Source organism: Branchiostoma floridae, chromosome 7 (genome assembly GCF_000003815.2).
Source record: "Branchiostoma floridae strain S238N-H82 chromosome 7, Bfl_VNyyK, whole genome shotgun sequence".
Lineage (NCBI taxonomy): Eukaryota > Metazoa > Chordata > Leptocardii > Amphioxiformes > Branchiostomatidae > Branchiostoma > Branchiostoma floridae.
The window spans coordinates 1,543,336-1,558,698 of NC_049985.1; the positions used below are offsets into that span (position 1 = coordinate 1,543,336).

A 15,363-nucleotide genomic window follows, 5' to 3' on the forward strand; every position below is an offset into this window, starting at 1 on the left:
AGTGGTGTAGGTTTGGGCCCCCTAGCGGCTTGGTTTGGAACTGCAGGCAGGTTTAGTGTCAGACTTTAAAAGGGAATAACTCAGGAAGGGGTTAACGGATTGTTCTGATTTTTGGTATGTAGATAGCTTAAGCGATGCTTCATATAATGACATACAAATTATACAAATTTGTATCTAATTTGCATAATTAATTAGGAAATTTTGTAAACGCGCTCAGTTCCATTATAGGGCCATTGCAACATGTGACATTTGATTGAATATTGATTTATATAGGTTATGCAAAATAATGACCTAATTTGCATAATTAATGAGAAAATGCTTTAATTTCATTGTGGTAAATTATGGGAACTTCTTACTTGTAGCATTTGGAAGTTACATACAGGTTAACATCGTTGACATTTATTATGCAAATGAGATACTCATTTGCATAAATTATCAGAAAATGCGATAACAGCCTTCTTTCTTAACATAGATTGTGTACGTCTGTTGTCTCGTTGAGGAGATGATTAACTGATATAATTTATGCAAATGAGAACTCTATTTGCATAATTAATGACAGACATAATTAATACAGCAGTTGTAAAGGTTAGGCTCATTTGGCGAAGGTATGGGGTCGTGGAACTCTAGTTAATTATGCAAACTATTACAATAAGACATAGTTCGAGGGCGTAAAGATAGAAAACATCGCCACCAATGCATGCATTTCTCAGAATGCAGTAGAGCTGCCATCCTACATAATGCACACCTGTTGTACATGTGTACAGGAGACTTTTTCCTACGCAGTGCCACACCCTAATATCACATGCAAAGCACATATAGAATTACTCTGGCCATGAATAACAGAAAATAATCAGTCGCTGATGTTCGGCTTGCTCAAAGCAGGCCCCAGCATATTGTCTTGTTTGTTTGTTGATTCATAATTTACAAGCACCAGACCCGTGCTTCCGTAATTTTCACCCCGTGTGTTTTCTTCGTGACAGCCAGCACTCATCATAGAATACAAACTTCTCACTTGGTCATACATGTACCTACATTAGTTCGCATTTGCCTTTAAATCAGGGTATGTAGTAATTTGCTATATGCTTATTTATTCATTTATGCATCTAATATTCTTAGGTTGAGAGAGAATATGTTTACGTGGAGAGGGAATATGCTTACGTGGTATCAAAACGATGAAAGGACCCGACACCGACAATCCATGCGCTTGTCTTATTTCTCGAAGACCGTTTTCCCAATTGAAGCAAGCCTACACAGAAGGGCTTTGCAAATGACCTTCCTGACGAAAGTACGCTCCATATCCCATACATCCCGGTATCGTAGGGAAAGAAACAGAATTTATTCCACAAACAGTAATAGAAAGTAGTCAGTCGCTGCTGTACTGCTTCGGCAAAGCCATTTTGACATATAATTTGAGTGCAGTGCAACATTAACATTGCCCTTGTCTGTGTTAGAGCAAATACAAAAAGCACAACAAGCGGATAACTTAAATAACAGACTGACCTGACTTAAGTAATCTACCTTCCGAAGGTTCGTGACAGTTCAGCACAGATCGTCGGACACAAACTTCTATCCTGGTATCATCTGTAATACAAAGGAAACTAAATTCAACTTAAAGGTAGACATTTCTTTCTTTCTTAAACAAGCTTTCTTCCTTAAGCATTCTGAGCTTTTTCCCCGTAGGTTTTAATCTAGCATGCCATTAAAAACAAGATCAGGTCCCTTCTGTACCTGGTACACACTTATGAAGCAGAGACCGTCCCCACAATGTGCGAGTGGAAAACACGTCTGGACCTCTTCATTAGCGTCTGGGTTTAGAACAGACGTCACATGGAGCATGCGCAGTGTGTATACTTGTGTATGCCTACGTGGTAATCATATAATGAAAGGCGCCGCCTTTCCATGCATTTTGATAAATGCCATATGTGATTGTGATATTATTATATCCCAGGAAAATTGAAGCACAACTATACAGGGCTACCTCCTCACAAAAATACGCCCAATAACGCCCGGTCTCGTTGATTAAGTACCTTTGCTTCGTCCAACAATAGAGATAAGAAATAACTAGTCGCCGGTCTAAATGCCGGCTTGTTCAAAGCCACTAGTTCCCAACAGTTACACATTGTCTTGTTTGCTAATTCTTAATCTTAACGCGTCATTGCTAACCATTGAAAGAGCAGCTCCCCCGCTGCACCAGGTTCACACTAATGTAGCAGAAAGAGGTACAGTCCCCACAATGTGCGAGTGGAAAAACACGTAGTAAAAGTTTTGATTTGTTTGGGCCAGCAATAACAGAAACTAATCAGTCGCTGCTCAAATGTTTATAACTGATGTCGGTCTGCTCAAAGCCAGCCCGGCATTTTTTCTGTTGCAGTACCCCTTCACGCAGCACGAAACCAAAAACCAACCTACCTTCCGAAGTCTTTTCTCCGTAGATTTTCCTCCCGATGAAACAGAATGTATCGTTAGTTGCCCTCTTCTTGTGTTTTTCAGACTAAGAAGACAAACGGAGTTGCACTATGGTGCGTCTCTTACGTGGGCGAACGGAAGTGCGCATGCGCCTGGGCATATTCATTAGCGCCTGGGTTCCGAGCAGACGTCACCAGGAGCATGCGCAGTATGTGGACTGCCTGGGAGACAAATTGCTTCAAAAGATTGACGTCAACAATATTCGACTAGCGAATTGTCAGCATGCGTAAATCAAGCAGAAAGAACTTTTTCTTAAAGAGTACATCTGTTATTGTTGCCTCGACGGGGATGGGAGGACTGGATCCCAATAAGTGGGTATTTATGTACAATAAAGGTCTTAATTAATTAATTAATTAGTTAATAACGAAAAGTTCGACACGTTGATCTGCTTTCCTGAGGAGGGCGGGAGGAATTATACATTCTGTCTAAGAAGAGGCAACACAGGCATTGCGTATACTTATTGATACCTATATGCTGTGCAGAAGGTAATTGACCAAGAGAATTTCTCTGTGTTCTCTCCATGTCAAATTCCATTTGCATGGTCTTTGTCCTTGTCAGCAGAAGTTACATATGGCCTTCTTCCGTCAAGATTGACCATGGTGAAATCCTAATTGATATCAGTCCTACAGTGTCTGCTGTCGCTAAGTAGTCATATACGAGAAATGAGCTGGCCAGTTCTTATAACGAAAGGCTAGTTGGGCAGCCCTGGTTGTGCGGACTGAATGGACAAATCAATAGATAAATACCTTCGCGGAGAAGGTTCGCCACGTCCCCGAGACAGAAATGAGGACCAGAAATACTGATAGTGTGTCAAGATTGCTTTATTTCCATAGTAGGTGAATATTCTTTCATCACTTCTCTGCAACTGACATCCTTTGAATTTTAAGAAAGCAAAGTAAATACTAGAGTGTAAAAGATATCAAAGTAGACAAATATAAAAAGAAACTCGAACACAATTAATCAGATTTGTTTCACAAACGCTAGGGTTGTATGCAGAAACATGAACATGCGCTCAAAAACGTAAAATCCCGACAGGACAAGAACAGTTTCATTCTATATGATACACATGTAGAAAGTCTCTGTTTGATCCATACAAACCTCTCTTAAGAACGCAAATCTTCGGCATTGGCACAACTGTGTCAATTTTTTTGACGCACCTGTAGTATGGCACATTTGTATCTGAATACACTTCCCTTAGTAACGTAAAATCTCGACAGGACAAGAACTGTGCTAATCTTTATTGTAGAAAGTCTATGTTCAATCCGTATAAACTTGCCTTGATAGCGGGGAAAGCTTCGACATTGGCACAGACTGTCACTTTTTTTTACACACATGTAGTATGGCACTGGTCTATCCGTTTATTCCGTATAAACCTCCCTCATACCGAAAAGCCTCTACATTGTAGTATGATATGTAAAAACAACCTCAAGAGTACAGTAATCCATTAGATGTGTTAAAGTGACTGCCATATCACCGACTTAGGTGATAGTGCAACAACACTACACTATTGGTATGGTTGACCCGGAAGCAGTTGATCCTTGTCCTATCCATAACCCGGTATATCGGAAAACCCCATGCAGTGCGTAACTCGTCTCGAATACAATCATAGCGAAACGCACCGCTAAAACGCTGAAAATTGGTCAACTTTCAGGCGTAATTACATGACTTCTAACTGCGGTCCAGCTTTCAAAAATAGTTCCTCGTGATTTATTAACCCCTTCCAAGAACGGGGAACCATTTTAAGGCTGATATATTATAAACGCATCGCGGCTTTACTATACCGTTTTTTACTGGACATACCGTAAGAACTCATCCGGGCTTAGTACAGTGTATGAGTGATCGCCTGAATGGGGCTATGCTATGGGGTCACAGTTCAATGCCGGAGGCACTGGGTTGTAACGCAAATGCGTTAACCAGTCAGGGTAATTTCTGTTGCTGTGTAAGTACAGACAATGTCGCGTTTCTCGTGGTTCAGCTTGTTGGCGTTAATCTGTGCTGTAGTCCTTGGGATCTACTGGAACTACGATGGCTTCGATCCAGGTAAATTTTGTGTGTCTGCCATAGGTGTAGTATTGACGGGACGCAGTGTGGCCACCGCACTTAATAGCTGCACAATGTGTTATGTATGCGGCCCGGGGTTAAGTAACATTCAGTCGGATGCTACAGCTGGTAACTATATCTGTTCACAGAGAGCAGAACGCATGTGTGGCAACAGGAACTAGTATGACACAGGTAAAAGAAAACAAAACCTGTTGGATTTTGTTTATATGCAACTCGAAACAGTAGTCGAGACAAGGACTGTTTTCTTTACCTTATCTCTATGAGAAGACTTGTTGGAGGACGTAAAATCCGATTCGCGATAGGAATACTTTGTGAATAGCATTTCACGGATAAATTCAGGAGAGTTAACAACACAAATTTAAGCACCTAGTAAGCTTTAACAAATAATTTACCCACGACGTTTAAGGTTGAAATAGAGCGGACCGGTTACGGTCGATTAGAATAACTCGGCACAGAATACACAAAGAGTAAGGTCAGTCAGCCGGCGAATCGGCCTCTCTTTCTCATAAAACAATTAACAATAACAACTAATTAACAAACGAGTAGCAATGACCGTCTCTGCTTAAGGATAATTTAAACATCTGAAATTCAACTTACAGAGTCTCTGCGGGGGGCAACTGTCGTCATCACTGGCTGCAGTACCGGTATCGGCGAAGAGATGGCGTACCAGTACGCCCGGCTGGGAGCAAAGATCCTCATCACAGCCAGGAGGGAGAACAGGCTGAAGGAGGTGGGGAGGATTCATAATGAAATTAGTGACAAAAAATTATGATTCCGTCTTCTCAAGAGGGTTTTTCCCCAGAACGATCGTAGAGTGGAATTTGTTATCACCAAGCACAATGGGGGCATCTTCTCTGGATTGTTTTGTAGATATACGTGCAAAGGTTAGGTTATACCATTCTAAGGGTGATTATACCGGCTAGATACAGATACAGACATTAAATACCTGTATAGCTCCGAAGCATTCACTTGGCTAATTACGTAGTCTTATTCTTGATGCAATACTGTATGCTTCCTTCAGGTGGTAGCGAAGGCTGTGTCTCTGGGAGCCCAGGAGGCGCACTACGTGGCCGGGGACATGGGGAAGGCGGAGGACTGTGAGAGAACCATTCAAACAGCCAAGGAGAAATTCGGTAGGGGAATAAGATGTGCTTCAAATCTTAAGACTATTTCTTTGCGCTTTGTATTCTTTTCTTTCCAATAATCTAAAAGTAAAACCCGACTATTGGGTGCACATTGCATCATTTGTAAGATAATATACTCAAATACACTTTATCCGGGATCATATCTATTTAATATCTATTTCTATTGTTTATTACTTATCTATTATTTGTTTTCGTTTTATTGGCGTGCTCCGTACAGAATAATATAAACGGAATAATATGAATAAAGAAGTAAGAAAAACTAAGCAATGAACAAAATGTGGCAGGCCGGGTGAAGAGGTCAGAGATCAGCAGTCATGTTTTAGTGGGTTCTTAAAAGATACGCCAGGGGTGTCTACGCTAACAGTACTGTAGAAGGCAACTCGTTCCATACAAATATACCCATGTACGCCGACATTTGAACTGTACATTTCGTTAAGGTCGGCTGGACTATCTGGTGCTGAACCATCTTGGGTCAAACTTCGGGTCTTTTCAAGACAAATTCTTCAATGGGAAGTCTTGGGACCAGGACCCGGATGTGGACTTCTTCGAGGACTTCTTAAACATCAACCTGATCAGTTACGTGCGGCTGGCCTCCCTGGCCCTGCCTCTGCTGAAGGCGAGCAGCGGACATCTCGTGGTGGTGTCCTCTGGTTTCGGTAAAATCATTCTGTTCGTTTGTTGTGCATGATGATAAGATAGTGATAGAGAGAGAAAGAAAGAAAGAGACAGAAAGGGAGAGCGAAAGACGAAGCCAGAGAAAGAGTAAGAAAGAAAAGAAAAAAAGAAAGAAAAATATCTGAGATGATAAATCAAGTCATTGGGTTGACAGAAAGAGATGAAAAAGAAAAAAGAGAAGAGAAAGTGAGAGAATGAAATGAAGGAGTAAGAGAGAAATGAAAGAAAAATTAAAAAAAGAATGAAAGAAAAAGAGCAAGGAAAGAAGGAAAGAAAAAGAAGAAAAAAGGAAAGAAGGGAAGAAAAAGAGAGAAAAAGAAAAAAAGAGAAAGGAAAGAAATGAAGAAAGTAAGAATAAAAGAAATGGAAAGAAAGAAGAAAGAAAGAAAACAGAATGGAGGAAAGAGAGGAGAAGGGAAAGAAAGAAGATGTTTGATGATTTTTACTTGATTGTGTACGTTTCTATGTTGTTTGCAGGTAAGATGTACTTTCCAAACGTGAGCTTCTACTGCTCTGCCAAGTTCGGCCTGGACGGGTTCTTCAGCTCGCTCCGTGTGGAACTGATGAAGGCAGGGCAGGACGTGTCCGTCACTCTCGCCGTGCTGGGGTTCATCGCGACACCGAAAATGGCGGAAAAGTTGCAGGTAAGCCAATGGTTAGGAGCCTTCACAGCCTTCCGTTGTTCTTTTTACCTCCATACAAATTGAGGTATTGTTGCGTCTGTCTCTGTTTGTATGTGTGTTCGTCTTTCCGGCTATTTGTAGTCAGCATAACGTTTGACCTTTAGATGGATTGTGACAATATTTCAGTATGTGGATATGGGTTTGGAATAGCCTGGGTACCATCCGGAAAGTAGTTCGCTCCGGCGTTTATTATACACTACTGTCGCTTCTCTGCTGTTCTGTCGGGTAGCAGAAGCGAACATTGGAGTGAACTACTACCCGGATGGTACTCAGGCTAGGTTTGAAAGACGCTCAAGGTCGATTTCGGGCCCCCCTGTTGCGTGACCTTAGCTTGCTTGTTTGGTTTTATTCCAGGATGTACCAGACGGTGAGAAAGCACTGGAAGGTGCCGCTCCCATCGGCGAGACTGCCCAGGCCGTTATACGGGGAGGGGCGACCCGCGCCCGGGAGGTCTACTATCCCTTCTACACCTGGGTTATGGCTAAACTCCCCGGGCTTGTGCCGCAATTCGTGGACTACATAGGTGTCAGGGTTAATATGCTACCGGAAAGTTAATGATTTAGTAACTTGTAAGTTAACGATTTTGTTACTTGTAAGTCAATGATTCTGTTACAAAGGTCTACTATCCCTTCTACACCTGGGTTATGGCCAAACTCACCGTGTTAGTGCCGCGGGTCGTGGACTACATTGGTGTCAGGGTTAACATGCTACCGGAAAGTTAATTATTTAGTTACTGTTATGTTAACGATTTAGTTACTGGTAAGTTAATGGTTTGGTTACCAGGAAGTTAATGATTTAGTTACCTAGCAGTTAATAAATCAGTTACATATAAGTTAATGATTTGCCTTGGGACTATAAGAGAAAGAATGAAGCACGTTCAAAGTTATCGACAATGCAATACATTGTAAGACAAGTCACAAACGAGTTCAGAGTAACTTAGTAAATGTTAAAATGTTTCTTTTGGTAATCATTGAGGTGTAGATACTTTATGGGGCTGAGGTATACAACTATGCATTTCTACATATCGCTAGGTGTTTAGAATTTGAATGTTGTATACTAATGAATGAAATGTTAGGAGATACATAAATATATGTGTGTTCGTGAGAATAGGTACTGTATTACTAATGTATCATTATACTACTGTACAAGAAAACAGCACTTCATTCCTACATTAGCCATATAACATACGTCCTTTGTCACTGAAAGTCTCATCCACCGGTCCCACCAACTGCATTACTTAACTACTAATTGCATACACAGTCTCAAGAACTAAGAGAGGTAAGTACATAAAACTAGTGTCTAATCAACTACATGATACTATGGATACTATTGTCGGGTTTGACTTCTTCTTTGAAGGCAGTGGTTAATGAACTGTCCCACGTTCTGTATGATGGTGGGATTTTGTGCTTTTAATAGAAATGTAGTCTTTTGGTGATCATTTAGGTGGTAAAAGCTTGACGAAATTGTGGCAACTGTTTGAAATAATGTTTTTCTTTCGGTTTCATAGTGGGTACACTGACTGATAAAATGTGTTTCATTTTCCATTAGCTTACCGTTATCTAGGGACAGTTGATGAAAAAACGTTTGAACGTACATATCGGTAAGTCTTCTCTTTAACAAAGTACATATGTTCTTATTGTCTAATGTAGGGTAGTTAATGTTCCATAAGAAAGAATAGCCTGTGTTATCTATTATTTCTTTAACAGGATGCAACCATTTTTTCTTGTAACTATTTCCCATAAGGTATTCCTGACAGAGTAGTGCGTCCACCTGTAGGGGGGGGGGGGTGGAACTGTCCAGTTGTTTTAGTCTTTAGCCAGTATCTTATTACACGTACGGATATATCAATATCTGTTGGGAACATCCCAAGCTCTGCTCTGCATGCTTGATTACATGAATACCTGTGCACACCAAGGATGTTTTTACAAAAGCGATTCTGGGTTGTTTCAACGGGACATTTGTCATTAGAGGAACCTTTGCCCCAGATCTCACATGCATACAACAGTGTAGACTTGCTACTAGTATCATAGATTTTAAGTAGAGCCTTTGGGGATAACGAGTTGCGAATGAGGGGTTTAATGCTTAAGGCGGCTTTGCGTGCCTTTAAAGACAATTGCTTTTTGGCTAATGAATAACTTCCTGACGAGGACAAAATCAGGCCTAGGTAAGTGTATGGTTTAGTGACTTGGATACTCTCTACGCCAAGGGAAAATTTGATGTTCTTCACGTCAGCTTAGAACTTGAATGCTTTTGGTCCGAGACAGAAAGCAGGACCAGGAACACGGATAGTGTGTCACGATTGTTTTATTTCAATAGTAAAATGAATGTTCTTTAATCACTGCTCTGCAACTGACATCCTTTGAATCTGAAGATAGCAAAGTAAATGCTAGAGTGTAAAAGATGTTAAAGGAGACAAATGTAAAAAGAAACTCGAACACCATACATCAGATTTGCGTGGCAAACGCTAGGGTTGTAGGGATGCAGAAACATGAACATCAGGTTCCTGGAATAATACGTCAACTTAGAACTTGAATACTTTTTGTCTGAGACAGCAAGCAGGACCAGATACACAGATAGTGTTTCAAGATTGCTTTATTTCCATAGTAGTTGAATGTTCTTTCATCACTTCTCTACAACTGACATCCTTTGAATTTTAAGAAAGCAAAGTAAATACTAGAGTGTAAAAGATATTAAAGTAGACAAATATAAAAAGAAACTCGAACACAATTAATCAGATTTGTTTCACAAACGCTAGGGTTGTATGCAGAAACATGAACATCAGGGTCCTGATAGTGATATGAATACGTAATAAAAAATATTTTTATTCTTAAATCAATACATCATGTTGCCTCTAAATGCCGTAAAGTGAACTTATAGGTGCAATAAAGGTATACTCCTCCCTTACATCCTCACATCTCGAGGCCCTCGCTCGACCTCCTATGTATATGTATATATATATATATATATATATATATATATATATATATATATATATATATATATATTCATACATAGGCAGGTGTGTACATATATATAATGCATAGGCAGGTGTGTACATATATATAATACATAGACAGGTGTGTGTATATATATACACAATTAAGATCTACTTTATTCATTAATAACATTGAAAAGGTAACCTTATCACTACATATTATTTTTTTTGGTTTTTATTGACATCAATTTTTCTTCTATAGGAAATGTTAAGTCATCCAAGATATCATTCCGACCTAGATATCGTCACTAAAACACTACATATGGCCATAAAACCCCTCAAGTTTTTTCTACTTTAAGTTTTTTGAACAATTCTACTTTATTCATTAATAACATTGAAAAGGTAACCTTATCACGAACATTAAGGTTTTTTTTTTGCTTTTTGGTTTTGATTGACATCAATATTTCTTCTGTAGGAAATGTTAAGTCATCTAAGATATCATTCCGACGTAGATATCGTCAGAACGCTACAGATGGTCATAAAGCCCCTCTAGTCTTTTTCTACTTTAAGTTTTTTTCTACAATTCTCAAATCTTTTTCAACTCTTCAAGTTACGACTATTTCACTGCAAAGGCATGGGTGTCTTCATGAACTAGTTCGAGAAACAGCTACTTCATTTGTTAAAGGTTTTTCCAGCATGTCACATTAACAGTTGCCTTTATGGCCTAAGCTTGCTGCGCTACTCTGTAACCCGCTAATCAGTTTCAAATCACCCTTACATGCTCTGCTGGCTCTTGGAACTTAAATGTTACTTTTAAAAGAAGTTCATAAATATGTTGAATAAGGATCTTGAAAAATATGTCAGCATGTTGATCAGATTTGCACAGAAAGCACAGGATTGGCGACGTTAGATACAGGGATATAAAGAACAAGATCCTAAACAGATACATCAGAAACGAAGATTTCATCTATTTGAAACCAACTTCCAAAAAGTAAAGGAATAGATATAAAAATTGTCCCACATAGATTAATGAAACTATACATATATACAAATCACAAAACAACTGTCTTTGTACAAAACGTTATGGGGTCAGTTTTGACCCCATACGATAATCTACGTCGCAGAAAAGGTACGGTGGTTTGAGGGTTAAAAAAGTTAATAAATATGGATCTTGACAAATATGTTGATCAGATTTGAACAGAAAACACAAGGTTGGCGACGTTAGATACAGGGATATCAAAAACAAGATCCTAAACAGAGCCATCAGAAACTAGATACAGATAAACCATCTTTACCTCAACATTTCGAATATTAAATCTCTTTGAAACTAACTTCCGAAAAGTAAAGGAAAAGATGTAAAAATTCCTCCTTTACCTTCATACGTTTAGAAATGTAACGTAAGGTAACAAAGCAAATTTTAATTACCCAGACATTTCAAAGGTCAAAGTCAAACATTACTCTGAGGAATGTACATCTCGTAATCATACTTCAATGATAACTTCTACGTACTGTTACACGTAGTTGGAGTTTTAGATCTTCGAATTCAAGATACATTCATGACTTCTTCGGGTAGTACAGTACTTGTCTACACACACACACACACACATACACACACATACACAATCACACACAATCACAATCACACACACACACATACACACACACACAAACACACCTTCTGACACACATACACGTACATACATGCACATTTAGTCTTCATCATTATTCTCATAGATCAAACAAGAAGCAGTACTACCAGTAGTTGCTGTTTTCTCATCACCAGCCTCATAGATATCACGAGAAGCCCGAGACTCTGGTTTCTCATCATCATTCTTGTAAATAGAGTCAGATGCAAATGATTCTGCTTTCTGGTTGTCATTTCCGTAAATGATTTGAGAAGCCGGAGACTCTGGTTTCTCACTCTCATTGTTGTAAATAGCGTGAGGTGAAGAGGATTCTGCTTTCTGGACATCATTTCCGTGAATGCTAACCGGAGACTCTGTTTTGTCTCTATCAGTCTTGTAGATGGGTTGAGATGCAGCAGACTGTGCTTTATCATCTTCATGGCCATAAATAACCTGAGCAGAGGCATAAAGTACTGCTTCATCCTCATCGACATTCTCATTAGTGACATGAGAGGCATCATGTACTGTTTCCTGCACGTGGGTGTTCTCATAGCTAGCATGAGAAGTAGCAGCTTCTGCTTCTTTTTTAGGCATAGAAACGGGCTTTATATCCTCACTACCAGACCCATCTTTCCCATACACGATATTTACTAGCTCATGGACTTTCATTGGCTTCTGGGCCGACACAGATTCTTCCTTTGAAACTACATCACTTCTAAGAGAACCAGCAATGGCTAGGAGAGATTCGGGGTCCTCATATGCGTTCTCAGGCATGCCGGCCTGTTCGTTTGCACTTGCAGCACTGTTGGTTATCTCTGGGTTTAAAGATCTACCCTGACCTCTTGTTCTATAGGTGGAATTGTTCACCATGTCGTCTGTAACGAGGGAATCATTATTCAGAGCTATCGGGGCCTTTTTCTTTCCCCGGGGACCCTTCAACCGCAATTTAAGGCCAAGACCAAAAACCAGCAATACTGCACCAGCTGTACCAAAACCAACCGCAAATTCCAGAGGAAAAATTGTTGACTTGCCTTCTGAATTGCCTGAGGGAGATGATGCTGGTACTAGAGGCGAAGCACTGAAAGGGGGCGAAACAGACGCAGCACCAATAAACACTGTACGAGACGCAGAGCCGACAGTATTTGTTGCAATGCAGATGTACAGACCAGCATCTGCTGCAGTAACATTAGTTACGGTGATGGTACCATTCACTCCCACAGTCACTCTCACACCTGACTCAGCGCTTGCAATCAGTCCAGATGGGAGAGTGACAATGATATTTGGAGCAGGTTTTCCTGAAGCTTCACAGACCAAATACAGAGTCTCTCCTTGTGCTAGTGTATCATTGCTTACCTTAAACCTCACAATCGTTGGGGTTTTCAACATAGTGCCCTCTGACTGTACAGCGCTGGTGGATACAACTGGCATGACTGATGTTGGGGTGCGTACCTCAACAAACAGTGTCTCAGATGAACAGCCACCAGGATTTATTGCCGTACAGATATACTGACCAGCATCTGATGCAGTGACATCTCTTATAGTGATAGTACCATTCACCTCCACAGTCACTCTCCCTTCTGACTCAACAGTAACATTCTGTTCAGATGGGAGGGTGACTGTAATGTCTGGTGTAGGGATACCTGAAGCTTCACAGACCAAATAGAGAGTTCCCCCTCGCACCAGTGTACCACTCTTATTGTTGACAAACCTCACAATCTTTGGTTCTTTACAGATAAGATCTTCTGAGTTGATATCATCAAGACTTTTCATACGGAGGTTACTAGGTTCTTGACAAACAATTTTGTTATATTCCCGAAATGCCATCGAAGGTGTGAATTTCCTATTGTACAAATAAAGGGCTGTCATTCTACAGTCACAGTGCCAGGGGTTTTCCGGTAGTGCAATGTACATCTCACGCTTGGGTAAATTTGAGATTATATCAGGGTGAATGCTAGTCAGAAGATTTTGATGCAGGTCCAGGCGGATGAGCTTGGGTAGGTTTGCAAATGCCCCAGGTTGAATGCAACGTATTTGATTAGAATGCAGCCCCAAACGAGTGAGTTGAGGTAAATCTGCGAATGTGCCACACTTAATGTCAGTTATTTTGTTTGTGTGTATCTGCAGATTGTCGAGCTTTGGTAGATTTGTGAATGTACCGGGGAGAATTTTAGTTAGTTTGTTGCAGCACAAATGCACATACCACAGCTCCGGTAGATTCGAGAATGTACCAGGTTCAATGCTAGTTATCTGGTTTTCCACTAACTGGAGCTCTCTAAGCTTAGATAGACCTGAAAATGTTTGAGGCTGAATGTTAGTTAAATTGTTAAAAGTCAGGTGTAACTTTTGGAGCTCAGTCAGACTTGAGAATGTCTGCTCATTAACTATTAAAATCTGATTGCGGTGAAAATCTAACTATCTCAACTTTGTGTACTTTGAGAAGTCAGACCTACTTAAGCTTGTGATGAGATTAGATCGCAGCTTAAGCTTAGTGATGGTTGCCGGCAGGTCCTGAGGAACACTGCTGAGACCCTTCCTCTCACAGTCACAGTCAGACCGACATCTGCTGCTGCAGGCTGCGGTCGGCCCGGCTTCCCTCAACACGATAAGCAGGAGAACCAGGAGAGTCTTCCGCTTGTTCGCCATTTTCTATACATGAAATGTGTTGCACCGTGATACATCTGGAAATATGATTCTCCTTGTACGCTGAATTAATTGAAGCCACGTTCCCTATGAAACATATCTGAATACTCATGAATATTGTCCTGCACATCTATTTACAGTGTACCATAATTTTTTTTATTTAGTACAATTGTCACACATGACCTTCAATTAAAATCAACACATGACCTTCAATTAAAATCAAACCTCCATGAAAACTTGGTGGGGACATTTTGTTAAAATAAGAGGAGCCATATCTACTAAAAATGTAGTGACTAAGATAGGATAAGTCCGACGAATCCCTCCTCTCAAGACCTTTCAGCATCCTAAATATTATGAAAAATCCTTAGCTATCATGTAAACAACAAGCAAGAAAACAACAAAATAACAAATCGACAACCCAACATAGTTGGAGGACGTCGAACAATGTTGGTTTCACGAAATTACTTCCATCAACGCATACATTTATCAGATGCTGTAAAGCTTTTATCTTACATAAAGCGCACATGTCGTGTACTGTTTTCTTCTTTCATCCATAGTGCCACACCCTTACATGAAAAGGAGATAGAGAATTACTTCGGCCAGCAATAAGAGAAACTAATAATCAGTCGCTGCTCTCATGCTAGTGACTGATGTCGGCTTGCACAAAGCCTACTGGTCCGACATGTTTTATTGTCTGTTGATTCACAATTACAGCAAGCGCCAAAACACAAAAAAACAGACCAACCTGTCCTCAGTTATTTTTCTAAGTCATTTCACAACATAAGAATAACAAAAATACTAACAACAAAAACGGGCTAGGGCGCATACAACAATGGCTATTGTTAACATTACTAATGTCGGCCTGTTCAAAGCGCCGGTACCCAACACATTTCTTTGTTTATTCTTAAGCATGCTTCTTCCCGTAATCTTAACTCGCCATTGCTTATCGATATCATTCAAAGAGCAGCTCCTCCTCTGCACCCAGTTCACTAATGCAGCAGACTGAGGTACAGTCCCCACAATGTGCGAGTGGAAAAGCACGTAGTAAAAGTAAGTGTTTACTTGTTTTGGCCAGCAAGAACAGAAACTAATCAGTCTCTGCTCTAATACTAATAACTGATGTCGGGCTGCTC

General features: G+C 40.2%; 3 protein-coding genes across 3 annotated transcripts; 1 reads left to right on the forward strand and 2 right to left on the reverse strand.

Moving 5' to 3' along the window:
- The first annotated feature begins 4,310 nt into the window (after nucleotides 1-4,310).
- On the forward strand, nucleotides 4,311-7,888 carry LOC118419787 (hydroxysteroid 11-beta-dehydrogenase 1-like protein). Its single transcript, XM_035826383.1, has 6 exons — nucleotides 4,311-4,506; nucleotides 5,127-5,257; nucleotides 5,549-5,660; nucleotides 6,110-6,328; nucleotides 6,825-6,991; nucleotides 7,385-7,888. Exons 1-6 carry the CDS (start codon nucleotides 4,419-4,421, stop codon nucleotides 7,583-7,585), a joined length of 918 nt encoding a protein of 305 aa, XP_035682276.1. The 5' UTR covers nucleotides 4,311-4,418; the 3' UTR covers nucleotides 7,586-7,888.
- A 3,719-nt stretch (nucleotides 7,889-11,607) lies between these two features.
- On the reverse strand, nucleotides 11,608-12,977 carry LOC118419754. Its single transcript, XM_035826328.1, has one exon. It carries the CDS (start codon nucleotides 12,974-12,976, stop codon nucleotides 11,675-11,677), a length of 1,302 nt encoding a protein of 433 aa, XP_035682221.1. The 5' UTR covers nucleotide 12,977; the 3' UTR covers nucleotides 11,608-11,674.
- Nucleotides 12,977-14,233, reverse strand: LOC118419263 (peroxidasin-like; the record flags this gene model as incomplete). Its single annotated transcript, XM_035825611.1, has 2 exons — nucleotides 14,041-14,233; nucleotides 12,977-13,998 (listed from the first exon to the last, which is right to left on the reverse strand). Coding segments are annotated over exons 1-2 (1,215 nt in total), but the record flags the coding sequence as incomplete, so codon positions are not given.
- Nucleotides 14,234-15,363: the final 1,130 nt, after the last annotated feature.